This window comes from Bos indicus x Bos taurus, chromosome 6 (assembly GCF_003369695.1).
Source record: "Bos indicus x Bos taurus breed Angus x Brahman F1 hybrid chromosome 6, Bos_hybrid_MaternalHap_v2.0, whole genome shotgun sequence".
Lineage (NCBI taxonomy): Eukaryota > Metazoa > Chordata > Mammalia > Artiodactyla > Bovidae > Bos > Bos indicus x Bos taurus.
Genome location: NC_040081.1, coordinates 7,203,923 through 7,224,147, shown reverse-complemented (window position 1 = coordinate 7,224,147; position 20,225 = coordinate 7,203,923). Strand labels below are relative to the sequence as shown.

Below are 20,225 nucleotides of genomic sequence, written 5' to 3'. Positions count from 1 at the left end.
GTCCACTAATAAGTCAAGAGAAAGCAAAAAGCCAAAGTCAATGACTGAACTGAGGTCAAAAGCCTGTTCTTGCAGTTCTTACAACAGGCCTTTTCTCACATAACACTGTCCTCATTTTTTAGAATTTGTTTCTTAAGATGCTGGTTATCTATTCACTTTAATTCAAGAATTACTTATATGTATCTGTTTGGATCATTGTAATACAGTTTATTAACAACTCAAATGCTAATAGTGGGAAACTGTTTTCATTCAATTAATCTCTGAACCTCTGTTGTCTTTTCAGGAACCACTGCTTTGTATTTGTTCCTGGTTATGCATCCTTCCATCCTTAGTAACTCCCCCAGCCCAAAAACCTTTGAGGAGGTACAGTTCTTTAATAGAAATAACTACCACAGGGGGATTGATTGGTAAGATGGGTTATTAGTATAAATCTAAAAGTATATGTACTGTGCACAGTATTAAATTAGTGCTTATAATCAACATTTAAGTCTGTTAGCCTCAAACAGTAGTTATCTCTGTGCCTTGATTAAATAACATGAAGGAGCACAGAAACTATTCATAACAAACTTTTCTCAGTTTATGAAGGGACCTCAAGAGACTCATGTGTAATTTTAACTTGCATTAATTATCTTTGATGGTAATTACAAATAAAAAGAGAAATACCTAATACACAAGAATTTCATTTTTCTCTACTCTTAAGAAAACACTTTCATAATTTTCTGTTCTTATATACTTTGCATCAAAGTGATGCTACAGTTCACATATAATATACTATTTTACTTTGGTACAAAAGATAAATAAATAAAGTTAGACATGTGTATGCATGTCATGAGTAATGAAAGCTATCTTTAAAAAGCTATCAACAATATACAAAATTTAATTTTGGGCCTTTGAAATTAGAACCATATCAGCCATCTGAAGAAGAGTTAATTAAAATTAAAACTTAAAATGTCTACTATACACAAAATATGTAACGTAGGAGGAATAGGTGTTATAAACAAACGTGTTAATCCTAAAATGTATCTACAAGTCTTTAATGTACAAATTCTGTGCAGAAAGTGGTGTAAAAGTAAATTCTTATAAGAACTATAGAGCATGAACATAAACATTTTGTGTGTAGTTTAGCATACAGGTTTTATATATTAACTTCTGTTGTCAGAATGCATGATCTCTATTTTATATGTATCAATGCCCTCAAGGTTTGCTTGTGAGCAGTCCAAATGGAAAGCTAAAGAAATGGATTGAGTATAAGCTGAGGTCCTACTAGGATTTATATATATTCTAATTATTATATATTTTCTTGCCAATTCTTCAGCACACTGGTTGATACTGATTAATTTTGTAGTATTAAATAATAGCTGTGAGAGTCAAGGATCCATCAACTACTTCAGCTGCTGTGTTTCCACTGACTCAAATAAATATGCTTGTATACAGCAGAATAAAAAATTTAGTCCTTGTTTACATCAAGATTAAAGGGGTTGATTAAAAACTGCTTTGGAAGTAGAAAGGAATGCAATAATACTTAGATTCCCTGGGACTTAAGAATATCTGTGAGAATATTCATTTTTTGAAGAAAAAAAAAAAGCTGTTCCTAAGACAGTAATGTGTATAGGGACTATAACAGGAATGAACAGTCCCTTAAGTGGTCCCCAAAGAGATGGCATAAATAAGTAGAAAACGAAAGAGCAATTAAAGATTTTAATGATAACTTGCTAAAAATACCCCAATTGTAAACACTTTTGATTGACAAATTATGCATTTATAAAAGGCAATTAATACAACAGTAACTGTCAATACCAATCTATTAGCAATAACTAGAGCTTGGCTCTCAAGGACAGTAAACGTATTCAGTCCTTAGACTGGCCTTGCCTCTCCCTGAAGTGTCAGCACCTCAGCAGTCCCTTTAAGACAAGAAAGCCACGAGGTTGAAGTCTGTGTGTCTCAGCGTGCCAAGGTCACTTACAGAATTAGCCCAGGCACAGTTAATTAACCTGGATACATGGATCTGTTCTTTCTGGAGAACTGGGCAAAACCAGGGCTTCCCTATCAGGCAACCTAAACACAGGCTTAGGGCACAAGCAAAGCAGGGCAAATGAAAATGAGAAAACTCCATCTTTGATAAAAAATAGCCAAGATTTACAATCAGAATTTCTAAGAAAAATGTTTGATGTAGGCATACAGTTAAGTTTTATATTCTACAGTTTGGTATTATTTTTTATAATTACTTGGGGAGGCAGTGGATGGTTGGAGCAGCACATGGAGGGCCGTACAGCCCTGCTAACATTTAGAAACCCTAAACATCTTAATCTGGCTCTGAGTAAAATCACTTAGAAATACAGGGTCAACCAGAAACAAATAAATGTGGAGTGTTGCAAAATTTACATCTTTCAGTTTTAAGAAAAAGTGCTGAGCTGTTATGGGAGTCAGTTCAGTTCAGTTCAGTTGCTCAGTCGAGTCCGACTCTTTGCGACCCAATGAATTGCTGCACGCCAGGCCTCCCTGTCCATCACCAGCTCCCGGAGTTCACTCAAACTCACGTCCATCGAGTCGGTGATGCCATCCAGCCACCTCAGCCTCTGTCCTCCCCTTCTCCTCCTGCCCCAAATCCCTCCCAGCATCAGAGTCTTTTCCAATGAGTCAACTCTTCATATGAGGTGGCCAAAGTACTGAAGTTTCAGCTTTAGCATCATTCTTCCAAAGAACACCCAGGACTGATCTCCTTCAGAATGGACTGGTTGGATCTCCTTGCAGTCCAAGGGACTCTCAAGAGTCTTCTCCAACACCACAGTTCAAAAGCATCAATTCTTCAGTGCTCAGCTTTCTTCACAGTCCAAATCTCACATCCATACATGACCACAGGAAAAACCATAGCCTTGACTAGACGGACCTTTGTTGGCAAAGTAATGTCTCTGCTTTTGAATATGCTATCTAGGTCGGTCATAAATTTCCTTCCAAGGAGTAAGCGTCTTTTAATTCCATGGCTGCAGTCACCATCTGCAGTGATTTTGGAGCCCAATAAGATTTAAGGGACTAGATCTGATAGATAGAGTGCCTGATGAACTATGGATGGAGGTTCGTGACATTGTACAGGAGACAAGGATCAAGACCATCCCCATGGAAAGCAAAATGGCTGTCTGGGGAGGCCTTACAAATAGCTGTGAAAAGAAGAGAAGTGAAAAGCAAAGGAGAAAAGGAAAGATATAAGCATCTGAATGCAGAGTTCCAAAGAATAGCAAGAAGAGATAAGAAAGCCTTCCTCAGCGATCAATGCAAAGAAATAGAGGAAAACAACAGAATGGGAAAGACTAGAGATCTCTTCAAGAAAATTAGAGATACCAAGGGAACATTTCATGCAAAGATGGGCTTGATAAAAGACAGAAATGGTTATGGGAGTAGCAAAGCTTAAATGAGGCAGGCATTTCACGTTTAACCCCCAAATTATTAAACCACTCTACTTTGCTCACCAATTCTTTGAATAACCTGAATTCATATTCTCCAAATGTGGACCTGTTTCCACCCTAGAAATATGAAGCTGAATTCTTTACCACCTTGTGTATTCAGCAAACACTTTTCAAGTGCCCATAAGTACCAGTCAGTATGTTAGAAAAATGTGGGCACATAAGCAAACAAGAACTGGCCTCTGCTTTTTCCATGAGCCTCTGGAGTCAGACAAAATCAATACATTTTAGGTCCAAGATCCAGAACTGCCTGAGGACGATTTCAGGGCCTAAAGTGCCGTAGGTATAGACAACTACCAGGAAGGTGGCACAGTGTTCAGAAGTTAAAAGTTATCTGAATTCAGTACCTCCTGCCCTTCTTTTGTGATTTTTGGATCCTTTCTCAGAATAAGCAAGCTTGGAACAAATAAGATACCACTAAGACACTTGACATGACCTTAGCACCCCCGGAACAAGTGTGGGCATCTAAATTAAAAAATGTCCTAAAATTTGGCACCTTCTATTAATACAGTGTATACCAGAACAGATAGCAGATCAAACTTTGCAGAAATGTTTACATGTCTTTACCCCTAAAAGGAACGCCAGCATGACATATGACCAACAAAGCAATCTCCAGAAAAATATAAGATGATTTCTGTGCTGCGCTGAGTTTGAAGACATCACTTTGTTGCACCAGCCAAATTATGTAATATGATAACAACTGGAATCCTTCTAGGAGCTTTATTGTGTGAATGGAAGAAAACAACACACTGCAAAAAGAACTCACCACATCAATGTTAATGTCTCTCTTTTTCAGTAATTATTGAACTACCTTGTCTTGGTAGCTCAAAATCATTGTGGCTTATGAATTAGAGACAGTGCGGGTCTGGAGGGTGAGGCCTTTGTTATAAAATGTAAGAAACCCTAAACGTTAAATTCGCACATCCTTTCTAAAAAGGCCCCTTTGCCTTTAAAAGATGTTCTTTGATGCTTCAGAAACACCCATCATCATATGCTTGAATTCACTTTTATTTGACATTTTGTGCAAATGGCACATTATACAAATTCCATTACATCCTACATTTCTGTGCTTCAGGCTACAGGTAGGTATTCCTGTTTTCACTGCTGGTGACAAATCTCACCTCACTTAAGGATACAGAACCTAACCTTAGAATATTTGATAGTATTTCATATCTGGGAATATGTACTATTTAAACTTCTATAATTATTCTAACAAGTATCTTACAAATAGCTGTGAAAAGAAAAGAAGCGAAAAACAAAGGAGAAAAGGAGAGATATAAACATCTGAATGCAGAGTTCCAAAGAATAGCAAGGAGAGATAAGAAAGCCTTCCTTAGCGACCAATGCAAAGAAATAGAGGAAAACAAAAGAATGGGAAAGACTAGAGATCTCTTCAAGAAAATTAGAGATACCAAGGGAACATTTCATGCAAAGATGGGCTCAATAAAGGACAGAAATGGTATAGACCTAACAGAAGCAGAAGATATTAAGAAGAGGTGGCAAGAATACACAGAAGAACTATACAGAAAAGATCTTCACTACCAAGATAATCAAAATGGTGTGATCACTCACCTAGAGCCAGATATCCTGGAATGTGAAGTCAAGTGGGCCTTAGAAAGCATCACTATGAACAAAGCTAGTGGAGGTGATGGAATTCCAGTTGAGCTCTTTCAAATCCTGGAAGATGATGCTGTGGAAGTGCTGTACTCAATATGCCAGCTAATTTGGAAAACTCAGCAGTGGCCACAGGACTGGAAAAGGTCAGTTTTCATTCCAATCCCAAAGAAAGGCAATGCCAAAGAATGCTCAAACTACCGCACAATTGCACTCATCTCACATGCTAGTAAAGTAATGCCCAAAATTCTCCAAGCCAGGCTTCAGCAATACGTGAACCGTGAACTTCCAGATGTTCAAACTGGCTTTAGAAAAGGCAGAGGAACCAGGGATCAAATTGCCAACATCCTCTGGATCATCGAAAAAGCAAGAGAGTTCCAGAAAAACATCTATTTCTGCTTTATTGACTATGGCAAAGCCTTTGACTGTGTGGATCACAATTAACTGTGGAAAATTCTGAAAGAGATGGCAATACCAGACCACCTGACATGCCTCTTGAGAAAGCTATATGCAGGTCAGGAAGCAACAGTTAGAACTGGACATGGAACAACAGACTGGTTCCAAATAGGAAAAGGAGTACATCAAGGCTGTGTATTGTCACCCTGATTATTTAACTTCTATGCAGAGTACATCATGAGAAACGCTGGGCTGGAAGAAGCACAAGCTGGACTCAAGATTGCCAGGAAAAATATCAATAACCTCAGATATGCAGATTGCACCACCCTTATGGCAGAAAGTGAAGAGGAACTAAAAAGCTTCTTGATTAAAGTGAAAGAGGAGAGTGAAAAAGTTGGCTTAAAACTCAACATTCAGAAAACGAAGATCATGGCATCTGGTCCCATCACTTCATGGGAAATAGATGGGGAAACAGTGGAAACAGTGTCAGACTTTATATTTGGGGGCTCCAAAATCACGGCAAATGGTGATTGCAGCCATGAAATTAAAAGACACTTACTCCTTGGAAGGAAAGTTATGACCAACCTAGATAGCATATTCAAAAGCAGAGACATTACTTTGCCAACAAAGGTTCGTCTAGTCAAGTCTATGGTTTTTCCAGTGGTCATGTATGGAAGTGAGAGTTGGACTGTGAAGAAAGCTGAGTGCCGAAGAATTGATGCTTTTCAACTGTGGTGCTGGAGGACTCTTGAGAGTCCCTTGGCCTGCAAGGAGATCCAACCAGTCCATTCTAAAAGAGATCAATCCTGGGTGTTCATTGGAAGGACTGATGGTGAGGCTGAAACTCCAATACTTTGGCCAGTCGACTAAGCGACTGAACTGAACTGAATCATTCTAAACAACATAAGTGGCTCTTTATGTGAAAAAATAAGCAAACAGGCAGTCTTTTCACACCACATCTGTTCTGCCCTTTGACACACTTTGTAGTTGAATGTAAGGGCAACACACTGGTGGGAATGAAATTATTTTTTCTTGTGATGAGGTAAAAATGTTTTGTCTAAGTCTGTAAAATGCCTTGAACTAGACATACTATTTGTTTTGATCCAGTTTTCTTTTTGGTTGAGCACTCATATTTGTCTGGCTGCAGAGGCTCATGCAGTAAAATATTTCTGCTTTCAGATACATTTTATACAGTTAGGTTGATTATTGCCATTTGATCCCTTTGTATCTACATTTTTGTTATTTCCCATACCTTTTTATTGATATTAAGTAGAATACAAAGAAAATGTATTTAGAAAAGCATTTTGAAAATACACTATTAGTGTTCTGTATGTTTTTTCCTTGCTAACAGGCTTGGGGGACAAATGCTTAAAGAAAAAGCCTTTTTTTTTTTAGGAAACAAATGAATTTTGTTTGTGGGACACCTTTAACATCTTTGACTCACCAGTATATGAGTATAAACCAGAGTTTCATTTTGAGAAATATTCCCTTTCTAGGTATATGGATTTCTTCCCAGTCCCATCTAATGTTACCACTGATTTTCTGTTTGAGAAGAGTGCCAACTACTTCCACTCAGAGGAAGCTCCTAAAAGGGCGGCTTCTTTGGTCCCCAAAGCCAAGATCATCACCATTCTCATTGACCCATCAGACCGCGCATATTCCTGGTACCAGGTAAGGAACATACTGACAAAACCCAGCAAGTAGAAGAGGAGTATAGAGAAGGGAAGGTGGTTTTCAGTAAAAGTCACCGCCTCAGGTTTTAACAAAAAAGATTTGTTAGCTTTATATGTTCAAGAAAGGGAATAAATTTCTCTATGTTTCCATAGAGAAATGTTCCCTTTAGTTTTTATTAATTTTGCATTCATTTGATTAATTTAATAAAATGTATAATACAATGAAGAAATTAAAGCAAACAATATTATGTGCTTGTATTGTGTGCTTCTATATATCTGTATTTTAAAAGTAAAATGTTATAATTTAAAATCATTCTTTTCATCTAATATGTATATAATGCTGCTATTATTATCTCAGTTTTACAGATAAGAAATATACCTGATTCTACTGAAGCAGAAGTCAGAGGTTTTGTTCTGTAAAGGTCCAGAGAGTAAATATTTCAGGCTTTGCAGGCCATATAATCCAACTCTTGCCATTGTATTGCAGAAGCAGCCATAGACAATATGTAAATTAATGAGCCTAACTGTGTTCCAGTAAAATTTATTTGCAGAAACAAACAACAAGCAGAATTTAGCCCATGGACCATTGATTGATGACCCTGACTCTGAAAGAGCTTAAATAACTGCTTGTGTTGAAGATATAACCTAGCAGCAAAACAGAATATAAGAATGAATTCTTCATCCTTGAAAGCCCAGCCAGAGTCCCCTGTTTTAAGCCTCTTGCTCATATAAACATTGCCATTATGATGTTGGTTAGAACCTAGCACAGAAACGATCACTTTGAAAGAATTTTAACAGATTCTAATAATAAAACTTATACGCCATACATTTTTACCGGAATACATATTAAAAATAATACCAAAAAACACCTGCCTCAGTGATATTTTATTAATCACCAAATGGAAAAAGTTTAATAAAAAACAGCAATATTAAATATAAGAACATAACAAAATTAATAGAGTAAGTGTCTTTAGTCTGTATTATTCTTAGGAGCTTCCCAAGTGGTACTAGTGGTGAAGAACCCACCTCCAAACGCAGGAGACATATGAAACATGGGTTTGATCCCTGGGTCAGGAAAGTCCCCTGGAGGAGGGCATGGCAACCCCTGCAGTATTCTTGCCTGGAGAATCCCAAGGACAGAGGAGCCTGGTGGGCTACAGTCCATAGGGTCACAAAGAGTTGGACACAACTGCAGTGACATAGGATAGCATAGCATCCTTAGTTATCATTCCTCAGTTTTGTAATCTAAAAACCACTTTCCTGATGGTCATGTGTTCATCCCTTCATTAAATAATTTTAACAACTACCACATGCAAAGTATTGTTCTAAGTATGATTTGAAAGTCAATTAACAAATGTAGATGCTACATTTGAGATTGCTTTCAGTCTAATTGGAGAAATATGTTTAAATAACCAGTGTATAAATCAGAAAGTATTAAGTGACAGATAGACTCCTACAGAGTAATAAAGCCTACCTGATAAAGACCACCAGGGACAGCAAGTTAGGTGTATTAATTGGCTGCAGCGGAGGAGCCTGAACACTTGAAGAACTATCAGGCATTTCCCTAAAGAGAGGGAGGATTTGTATGATAGGGAGAAATGTAGATAAAATTAACATGAACTGTTTAATAGGTGCAAGCAGGGCCAGGGCTGGAAAACAGACTAAGAGACTTACTTCCTTAGAAACTCTAAAGTTAAGATAAACATGGAAATAACTGTTATATCCAAAAATCCTTTATCTGAAACTCTGCACCTGGGCTGGAAATAAGGCTGCTTTTCTGAATTAAAGTGACCCAAAAAGCTCTGATTCACCAGGCAGGACTGGATGCTGCATTCTCACCAATCTCATACATCTAAATTTCTGACAGTCTATGATATTAGAGAACAAAGTTTATCAGCATGGGGTCATTTTTTAAACAAAAGCCATTTTTCCAGGTTCACTAAAGAAAGAACAGATTGTCAGGAAAGGTTTCATGGCTAGGACAGAGTAGGAAAAGGTCATGGGATCTTAACAGGCATATTGATAATAATCTGCGTAACAGGGAGTAGACATCCTGGAAAAAGGAAATCCACAATTCCACACTAATCAGTCATGCCCAACTCCTAGAACCATCCTTTAAACCAAAAACACAGCAAATTGACTGATTTGATCTTGCGCCTTTTACCTTTACCGCTAGGTATCTGGAGAAAAAAGAAAACCCGCCTTAATTGACTCAAAGAGGAAGCAGAAAATTGGAGCTTGGCAACCACTTAGCCCCTGAAAAATTGAGAATTTGCTGAAAAAGGAAGCTTCAAGGCTGAAAGCTAACAAAACATCCTAAATATTACAAATAAATCACTCCACAGTGGCAAAATGCAGGCCTTAACAAAGTCTAGTAGAGTTTGTACTATAGTAATTTGAATCTCAATTGCAGCAAATTTGCTATTCAGCTAGATGTGGTAAACATCCACAAACCCACCACTAAGCCTGAATATTTATTGGTCAATTTAGGGAAAAGGTGATTTCCTCAGACCCCTGGGCCTGAGCCTGAGCCATTATGAAGTGCTTTCCTTTTAGGATTGCTGCCGTCTGCATTTTCTGTACAGTAAGTGGTTCTGATTCACCGCAGAGGTTACCATTAGGTAAAATAATCTTGGCTTTTAGATGCTAGAGTGTGTATGATAAAAGCTGTGGATTTCAGATAATGCACATGTCAGAGTTTTCACCAGTTTCTCCATTTGAATAGCCCATAGGGTTTTTCTCATCTAAAACTGCATTACTAGATGGAACAAAACTATCTGGCAGAACTGGCAGAGTGTTTTGTGCATTATGGATATTAACTGGACATGATAAATGGTTTCTTACAGGCTGAAAGGGGGTGTTAAGGCGACTTTCAAAAGTTTACTTTCAGAATAATATATATATATACACACTATGGAAATAACTCAGAAAAATAGGTTAAGAAATTCTATCAAGAAGAATTCCGCCTCTACCAAATAATTCTCAAACATATACTCTCATCAGTGTCGTAATTTTAAAGCCTGATGCTCCAAGCAAGCATTTTCTTCCTTTATTAATTGCAAAACAAATAACTCTCCCTCAGTGAGGCACTCCTTCCTTTAGCTTTGCGACTTGTCACAGAGATTGGTTTTTAATTATTTATGCCTATGGTTCACGTCTGTTTAATTATCCACCTTTTCATCACAGCATCAGCGATCACACGAAGACCCCGCGGCTCTGAAATTCAGTTTCTACGAAGTGATCTCAGCTGGGCCGCGTGCACCCTCCGAGCTGAGAGCCTTGCAGAAGAGATGTTTGGTCCCAGGGTGGTATGCCAGCCATATCGAGAGATGGCTTGTTTATTTCCCCCCCTTTCAGGTACTGAGCGATAGCAATCTACATCGTAGTACAGTCTCATTAAGTCAATGACTTTGCCTCTAGGATAGAGGACGTTTTTTACTCATTAAAACATGACTAGCATTTACTCTTTAGCTGTAACGGAGACTCTGGCAAACAATAACAGGCAGAGGTAGAAAAACTAATTCTCTTTCTAGAAGTATTTCAGGATAATTCTCCCTGCCCTATTTTCTAGTGCATGCCTTTCCTGATTGTTAAGAGCTTCTGAAGCTTGATACTCCTGATTTTTATTCTGAGAATAAAGCTCTTAACCAAACAAGGCAAACACTGTTTTGTTTTCAGTGACATTATTTCCCTTTGAACCACCTTGCTGGATTTTTCACAAGTCCTATGTTTTCCTTGGCATCCTTGTTTCTCTCTTTTGCCTAGTGTTAGCCTAGATTACAAAACCAGCCCCTACACTGGATTGCATAAAGCAATCTAATCACATCAGACACAGTGTATACCTGTGTGTCTAGAACCACAATGATCGGAGAAGGCAATGACAACCCACTCCAGTCCTCTTGCCTGGAAAATCCCATGGATGGAGGAGCCTGGTAGGCTGCAGTCCATGGGGTCAAGAAGAGTCAGACATGACTGAGTGACTTCCCTTTCACTTTTCACTTTCATGCATTGGAGAAGGAAATGGCAACCCACTCCATTGTTCTTGTCTGGAGAATCCCAGGGACAGAGCAGCCTTGTGGGCTGCCGTCTATGGGGTCGCACAGAGTCGGACATGACTGAAGCGACTTAGCAGCAGCAGCAGCAGCCACAATGATACCATACATGCAAACATATATGGCTATTTAAATTTCTATTCAAATTATATAAAATTAAAAATTGTTTCTCAGTCACAGTAGCCACACTTCAAATGTTCAATAGCCACCAGTTAGATACCACAGCCTCACAGTATGTCCATCAACACAGAAATTTCTGATGAGCAATGCTGGTATAAACTAAATAGAAACACTCGAGAAGATGTGTGAGCAGGAATTGCTTTCCAGGCATTATGGCCCTTCATCACCATCCCCTGTCATTTATCTTGCTGGGACCACCCCTTTCCCTCACCAGAGTAACAAGCAAATTCTTCCCTTTAGTCTGTTGAGGAACTTCTGTTTACTCTAAGGTTTTCTAGGAATCTTACCTTTTTCTCCAAATGGATTATCAAAGAATTTCTAAAAACTTTACAGTGCTGCTCCTTTGACTGGAATCATGGATAATGATATGTCCTCTGTCCCATGGTACCTGGTCTGGTCACTTTTCTTCTTTCCTACAAGTCTCCTTCCCAGCTTGAATCATGGAATCATTGCTCTATCTGTTTTTAAACTTGATTTTCATTTGTGATTTTATAGTCACCTTTCTTAAGCTCTCTTGGTACTCAAATTTTTTTGTTTGTTTTCATAGTGTTTGCAGGATGTCTCAAACTATAAAACATGAATGCATTTAATTAGTGTGATTTATTTTTTGTTCCATGTCATTAATGAGGATGGCCTGGCTAAGTCTTAACAACAATGAATGCAAATCCCCTCAGTACAGTGTCTTAAAATGGAATAAATTTAAAGTGCAGAATTTTTGTATCATGTTGTTACATGTCTTTTTCCAATTTGCATTGTCTTTTTTTTTATTTCTTTGGTCACTTAGCTGCTAATTATTGATGGGCAACAGCTAAGAACTGATCCTGCTACAGTGATGGATGAAGTACAGAAGTTTCTAGGAGTCTCTCCTCATTATAATTACTCAGAAGCATTAACGTAAGTTTATATTCTAATTAATTTATTGAAGTTTCAGCAGAGAGCTGATTTTAGAGAAGTTGTAGTTTGGTGATGCAGCTATTGAGTTAGCTGCCTCCTTACATACTGATTATTTTCAAGTTGATGTTAACCACTTGAGAAAGAACATGTCAACAGTTTGGCTATGAAATGTCCAAAGTCCCCTATTGATTTCTAACTAGGGAAGTTTTCTCTGGGAGGAAAAAAGAGGAAGAAAGGGTTTTAAGTCTTAAAAGCAACAGCTAACCATAAAAGAGGTTACTGGAACTGTGTTGGAAGCACTAAGCCTATTTAACCAGACAGCATTGAGACCTTTTGGAAGTATAAGAAGACCTCTTGAACTAGGTGATTTATGAGCTCCTCTCTCTTTTGTGTAATTTTAAAAAACAAACATCACACAGCAAGAAATAGCCCGATAGGTGGCTGAATAAGCAGAGAGAGAGGTGCTATTATTACTCTTACACATACTTCCATTTTTTGGTCTTTACCCACCGTATGACTAACCTTATCACCTTTTCTTCAGAGGCCTCAGCTGTTACAGCTCTCGTTTGGTTTTCTTTTGCTGGTTCCCACTCATTTTCTTAGGTAGTCAGTTCCATCAGGTGGGAGCCAGGGTGACAGAAGAAAAGCAACAAGGAGTTAAGGACCCCACAAATACCTGAGAGTGAGTGGCCGAGGTACCTGCCTCTCTTGCCTCACTTTAATCCTGACTCTGGACTTTATCTAACATTTTAAATAAAACCTCTATCTGACTTTCTCCATTTATGCTACTGTTGTTGCTGTTTAGCTGCTTAGTCCAACTCCTTGTGAGTGTCCGACTCTTTACGACCCCATGGACTACAGCCCGCAAGGCTCCTCTATCTGTGTCTTCTCCAGGCAAGAATACTAGAGTGGGTTACCATGCTTCCCTCCATGGGATCTTCCCAACCCGGGGGTTCAGCCCACATCTCCTGCTTGACAAGGCAGGTTCTTTACCAATGAGCCTCCTGAGAAGCCCAGCAATCAGGTGTGTGAGGGATGTTTCTTCCTTTTTCACATGCAACTGGAACAAGCAACTGAGAGCCTGAGTTGGATGAGCCATGGACCTGGCTCTCACTGTAGTATATATATTACATATATATAATATAAAATGTTATATTATATAGATATATAATTTTATATTATATATATAATATTGTATTTTACATATATGTAATATATATATAATTTTAGGGTTACAGACTGAGCCTTAAAGAAACCAATTAAGACTGTAGTATGGGATTCTTCCATTCTATATCTCAGTATAAAACTCAGTTCTATAGATCAATTGATTTTCTCTTTTCATTGTACTCTTCATACTGTAGCAGTTTAGAAAGTGAGATACAGGATTCCTTTACTTTTCACCATCCCTTACAGTAAAAGGTTTGCAGACAACCATCTAATATTGCAAACATCTTGCGCAAATCATATGTAGAGACACACATGTAAGAGAGAGATTTTGATTTAGAGAACAAAGAAGTAGGTGGAACTCAAGAGTTTTGCGCTTCCTTTCTAAGAGTCATTTACTCTGTTGTTACTGTTAACCTTCTGACCTTCATGTTTTCTATAGAGAGTCCTATCAGAGCTTTGGTGAGCTGAGTTGAAGTACCAACACAGACACCAGCCTCAGGTATTTAACTTTCAGCTTGACCTTAAAGAAAATTGAGTGATTTTAGCTTCAGTTAGAAATTCGAGCCCACTTTCTTCTTTATGTCTTTTTAAGTATCTCTTAGAAAAGAAAGCTTTTATTTTCTAAACAGGTTTCTAACTCAAGTTGGCTTATCTTTGGATCTTTTTTATAGAGTATATAGCAAAGCATTGCATTTCAGAAAGAAGAATTGGAGTATTTTCTAAAGACATAATCTCTTTTTCTTATGGAATGGTCCTTGACCTGCACACTGTGTATGTGTCCCCTTTGTATCCAGCTCAGCAGCAAGCTTTTTATTCACCTCCACTGCCAAGTAAAGGGAGTGTAAACTTAAGGGAAATAATACCAAAGCAAAATACTGTATACAAAGAACTGTGGGTCACTTTGCACCTGGGAGGTGTCTGACTCAAATTACCCTTGTATGGTTCTGCAGCCTGGTTGGGGGCTTAGTGGGTGAAGTAGCAAGATAAGATGTGTGTAGTCTCAGAAACCACAGTTTCTGGTCCAGTAGGGCTGCCCAGGCACTCACCCTGCTGATAACGTACTGCCGTTCGGTTTCTTTTTATATTCTCTTGTCAATCAGTTGGCCTGACACACCTTGGAAAAAACAGCAGTGTACCTGTTGTAGAATATTTGGAATTTCATGTCATTGACTTAGGTCTGAATTCTCCTTCAACCATGCCCTTTGCAGTTTTTCTGAATCCTGCCCTCAAAATTTAGTTATTCTTGTTAAAATAACTGTACTGGTAAGTTGTTTCTCTGGTGCTTTGGACATGTTGGGGATGACTGGATGTACAAAATGCATGTTCGCAAGAATGTCTTTAATTGCATTATATTTTTCCTGCTAAGGATAGTGAAGACTACCTCTTTGGTAGTTAAAAAATTATTTAAAGCCTTCTGATAATGTACTAAACTGCAAACAGATATGAATTCTCAACTAACCACATAAATTCAGTTCTTTGCACACAATACAATAAATCAATGAAACTAGACCTCTGCAAAAGTTTTACCATACAATTTTGGCACAAACAAGTACTCCAGTGTAAGAGATCTACAATCTCCTGATTATCTTCAATATAAAAATGTTCCAATTTCAAAACTATTTTCAAGAAAAATGGCAATAAATCTCCATCATTAAGAGTATTACTTAGTCCATTCCACAGTCACTACAGAAGTGTTCAAGACTTCTAAATTTCATAAAGTAATGGATGGTCTATATCTTAAAATGACTTAGTACTGTCATCATGGATTTTAGATAATATACTGAATACATAAAAATCTTATCTTCTTGGGACTTTCCTGGTTGTCCAGTGGTTAAGGTTTCATGCTTCCAATGCAGGGGGCATGGATTCAATCTCTGGTCAGGGAACTAATATCCCACATGCTGTGTGGTGTAACCAAAATAAAAGTTTTTAGAAATCAGATTTTCTTACTGTCGTTGTTATCGGAAATAAGCAGTATAAGCTTTAAAAAATATGAATGGGAACTTTCTCATTCAATTAAGTAATTCACATTTTATAATTCTTGTTCAACATAACCTTAATCACTAAACTATAAATAGGATTGATATGCCAACATTATTTTAGCTTGTATATTATGTGTTATATAGTGTTTAAGCTGTCTAATCATTTAAAAAAAAGCAGGAAAAATAATGCTCAGTGTGGCATTGTGCTAAACTGAACTAGCACATACAGTTTATATATGTGTTAAACTAAAACTAAAATGAAAGTTTTTTTATAAACTTTATAAACTAAAATGAAAAAAATGTAAACTTTTAATTTTCCCATGAATATATCCACTAACAATTATATCCAGCCACCAGTGACTGTGACAAGTCTTCACACTTACTGAACCTGACATCTCTATTTCTCAGTTAACCTGTTCATTAACATGAATGAAACCAGACTGAGTTATATGAATTTTTAATAATAATTTACTATGAAAACTTCAATAAATGGACAATAAGGATTTGAAGGCAAAGAGTTAAATGAAGATTGTGTGTGTGTGTGTGTATTTTGTTCTATGGATGGGGTTACCTAAGTCATAAAGAACTGAAGCTGCTTCTGTTTCTAATATCACTTCCTCTGGCAACCAAATCTATTGGTCAAAGAATCCTTTCCCATTTTAGATGAGTTTGAGTAAAATTGTGCCAAAATAAAACTATTTTGGTAGCAAAAAACAGTAGCCATAGTAGCTAAAATCTGCTGGTTCTTAGATGACCTGTGAAACAGCTGGAAATGCTAAGTGAAAAGGAAGAAAACAATCTATTCCAATTTCATATAAATTTGTTTTAAAAGTGGTTATAACATTTCAAAATCAGTATACATTTATATGTTCTAAATACTTTATATATAATACTACTATGTGCTGGGTACTAAGTGCTGGGTACCAAGCCAAAAGTCCCTCAAAAGTAAGCTGAGGGGGCAGGACTGAAACACACTTATTCCTCTGGAGCCTGCACTGCCAATCTACTAAGCTCTTCAAATTGGCACAAAAAACAGAGAAAAATGATACTGTGAAGTGTTACTAATGAATAGTATAACAAGAGGAAGTATTTCCTTTAAAAAACTGAAACCTTAAAATGAGTTTTTTAAGTTGTCTCAGACATTATTATAAAAAGACTTCATTTCTAGAGAAATGCAAATCAAGACTGTAGTGAGGTACCACCTCACACCAGTTAGAATGGGCATCATTAAAGTCTACAAATAAATGCTGGAGAGGGTGTGGAGAAAAGAGAACCCCGTACACTGTTGGTGGGAATGTAAGTTGGTGCAGCCACTATGGAAAACAGTATGGAGGTTTCTCAGCAAACTAAAAATAGAATTACCATGTGATCCAGGGTTCCGATCCTGGGAATATATCTGAACAAAACTATAATTCAAAAAGAATACATGCAGCCATTCATAGCAGCACTATTCACAATAGCCAAGACATGGAAACAACCTAATTGTCCATCAACAGATGAATGGATAAGGAAGATGTGGTATGTATATATAATGGAATAATACTCAGCCATGAAAAAGAATGAAATAATGCCATTTACAGCAACATGGATGCCACTAGAGATTATCATACTAAGTGAATTAAGTCTGAGACAGAAAAATACCATATGATATCACTTATATGTAGAATCTAAAATATGACACAAATGATCCTATCTATGAAGGAGAAACAGACTCACAGACATAGAGAACTGACTTCTAATTACCAAGGAGGCAATTGTCCTCGAGCCAGACATCCTGGAGTGTGAAGTCAAGTGGGCCTTAAGAAGCATCACTATGAATAAAGCAGATGGAGGTGATGGAATTCCAGCTGAGCTATTTCAAATCCTAAAATATGATGCTGTTAAAGTACTACACTCAATATGCCACCAAATTTGGAAAACTCAGCAGTGGCCACAGGACTGGAAAAGGTCAGTTTTCGTTCCAATCCCAAAGAAAGGCAATGCTGAAGAATGTTCAAACTATCACACAGTGGCACTCATTTCACATGCCAGCAGGATTATGTTCAAAACCCTTCAAGCTAGGCTTCAGCAATAGGTGAACCAAAAACTTCCAGGTGTCCATGCTAGATTTAGAGAACGTAGAGGAACAAGAGATCATACTGCCAATATACACTGGATCATAGAAAAAGCAAGGGAATTCCAAAAAAAAAATCTACTTCTGCTTCATTGACTATGCTAAAGCCTTTGACTGTGTAGATCACAACAAACTGTGGAATATTCTTAATGACATGGGAACACCAGACCTCATTACCTGCCTCCTGAGAAACCTGTATGTAGGACAAGAAGCAACAGTTAGAACTGGACATGGAACAACAGACTGGTTCCAAATTGGGAAAAGAGTACATCAAGGCTATATATTGAACCCTCCTTACTTAACTTAAATGCAGAGTACATCATTCAAAATGCCAGGCTGGATGAATCACAAGCTGGAATCAAGATTGCCAGGAGAAATATCAACAACCTCAGATATACAGATGATACCATTCTAATGGCAGAAAGTGAAGAGGAATTAAAGAGCCTCTTGATGAAGGTGAAAAAGGAGAGTGAAAAAGCTGGCTTAAAACTCAACATTCATAAAACAAAATTATGGCATCCAGTCTTATCACTTCATGGCAAATAAATGAGGAAAATGTGGAAATAGTGTCAAATTTCATATTCTTGGGCTCCAAAATCTGTGCAGATGGTGACTGCAGACACAAAATAAAAGACACTTGCTCCTTGAAAGAATAGCTATGACAAACCTAGACAGTGTTTTAAAAAGCTGAGATATCCCTTTGCTGACATAAGTCCATATAGTCAAAGCTATGGTTTTTCCAGTAGTCATGTATGGATACGCGAATTGGACCATAAAGAAGGCTGAGCACTGAAGAACTGATGTTTTCAAACTGTGGTGCTGGAAAGACTCTTGAGAGTCTCTTGGACAGCAAGGAGATCAAGCTTTAAGGAGATCTTAAAGAAAATCAACACTGAATATTCATTCAAGGACTGCGGCTGAAGTGCCAGTACTTTGGCCACCTGATGTGAAGAGCCAACTCATTGGAAAAGACCCTGATGCTGGGAAAGATCGAGGGCAAGGGAAAAAGGGGTGACAGAGGATGAGATGGTTGGTTGTCATCACTGACTCAATGGACATGAGCCTGAACAAACTCCAGGAGATAGTGAAGGAGAGGGAAGCTGGGCATGCTGCAGTTCATGAGGTTGCAAAGAGTCAGACATGACTCAGTGACTGAACAACAACAAAGAAGTGAGTGGGTGGGGGGAGGATGGACTGGGAGTTTGGGGTTAATAGATGCAAACTATTATATATAGAATGGGTGGACAACAAGGTCCTACTGTATAGCACCGGGAACTATGTCAATGTCCCCGGATAAACCATAATGGAAAAGATTATAAAAAAGAATGTATATGGATGTACAACTGGTCATTTGGCTGTATAGCAGAAATTAACACAACGTTGCAAATCAACTTTCACTTAAGTTCAGTTGCTCAGTTGCTTCCGACTCTTTGAGACCCCATGGACTGTAGCACCCCAGGCTTCCCTGTCCACCACCAACTCCCGGAGCTTGCTCAAACCATGTCTATTGAGTCGGTGATGCCATTCAACCAACTCATCCTCTGTCATCCCCTTCTCCTCCTGCCTTCAATCTTTCCCAGCATCAGGGTCTTTTCCAATAGTTTTTCACATCAGGTGGCCAAAGTATTGGAGCTTCAGCTTCAGCATCAGTCCTTCCAATGAATATTCAGGACTGACTTCCTTTAGGATTGACTGGTTGGATCTCCTTGCAGTCCAAGGGACTCTCAAGAGTCTTCTCCAACACCACAGTTCAAAAGCATCAACTCTTCAGCGCTCGGCTTCCTTTATAGTCCAGTTCTCACATCCATACATGACTACTGGAAAAACCGTAGCTTTAACTGGATGGACCTTTGTTAGCAGTGTAATGTCTCTGCTTTTAAAAATGCTGTCTAGGTTGGTCATAGCTTTTCTTCCAAGGAGCAAGCATCTTTTAATTTCACAACTGCAGTCACCATCTGCAGTGATTTGGGAGCCCCCAAAATAAAGTCTTTCACTGTTTCCACCATTTCTCTATTTGCAATGAAATGATGGGACTAGATCCCATAACCTTAGTTTTCTGAATGTTGAGTTTTAAGCCAACTTTTTCATGCTCCTCTTTCACTTTCAGCAAGAGGCACTTTAGTTCTTCTTCACTTTCTGCCATAAGGGTAGCGTCACCTGCATATCTGAGGTTATTATTATTTCTCCCGGCAATCATGATTCCAGCTTGTACTTCATCCAGTCCAGCATTTCCCATGATGTACTCTGCATATAAGTTAAATAAGCAGGGTGACAATATACAGCCTTGACGTACTCCTTTCCCAATTTGGAAGCAGTCTGTTATTACATGTCCAGTTCTAACTGTTGCTCCTTGACCTGCATACAGATTTCTCAGGAGGCAAGTCAGGTGGTCTGGTATTCCCATCTCTTTCAGAATTTTCCACAGTTTATTATGATCCACACGGTTAGAGGCTTTGACATAGTCAATGAAGCAGAAGTAAATGTTTTTCTGTAACTCTCTTGCTTTTTTCATGACCCAACGGATGTTGGCAATTTGATCTCTGGTTCCTCTCCTTTTTCTAAATAAGCTTGAACATCTGGACGTTCATGGTTCAAGTACTGTTGAAGCCTGGCTTGGAGAATTTTCAGCATTACTTTGCTAGCATGTGAGATGAGTGGAATTGTGCTGTAGTTTGAACATTCTTTGACATTGCTTT

General features: G+C 38.1%; 1 protein-coding gene across 2 annotated transcripts in view; it reads left to right on the top strand.

Moving 5' to 3' along the window:
* Positions 1-20,225, top strand: part of NDST3 (N-deacetylase and N-sulfotransferase 3) — a 187,684-nt gene that overhangs the window by 151,167 nt on the left and 16,292 nt on the right. For both annotated transcript variants that reach the window (XM_027543736.1, XM_027543737.1), the window contains exons 9-12: positions 284-407; positions 6,965-7,139; positions 10,328-10,498; positions 12,158-12,267. In XM_027543736.1, the coding sequence (XP_027399537.1) occupies positions 284-407; positions 6,965-7,139; positions 10,328-10,498; positions 12,158-12,267 (580 nt within the window). The remainder of the gene's footprint in view (positions 1-283; positions 408-6,964; positions 7,140-10,327; positions 10,499-12,157; positions 12,268-20,225) is intronic.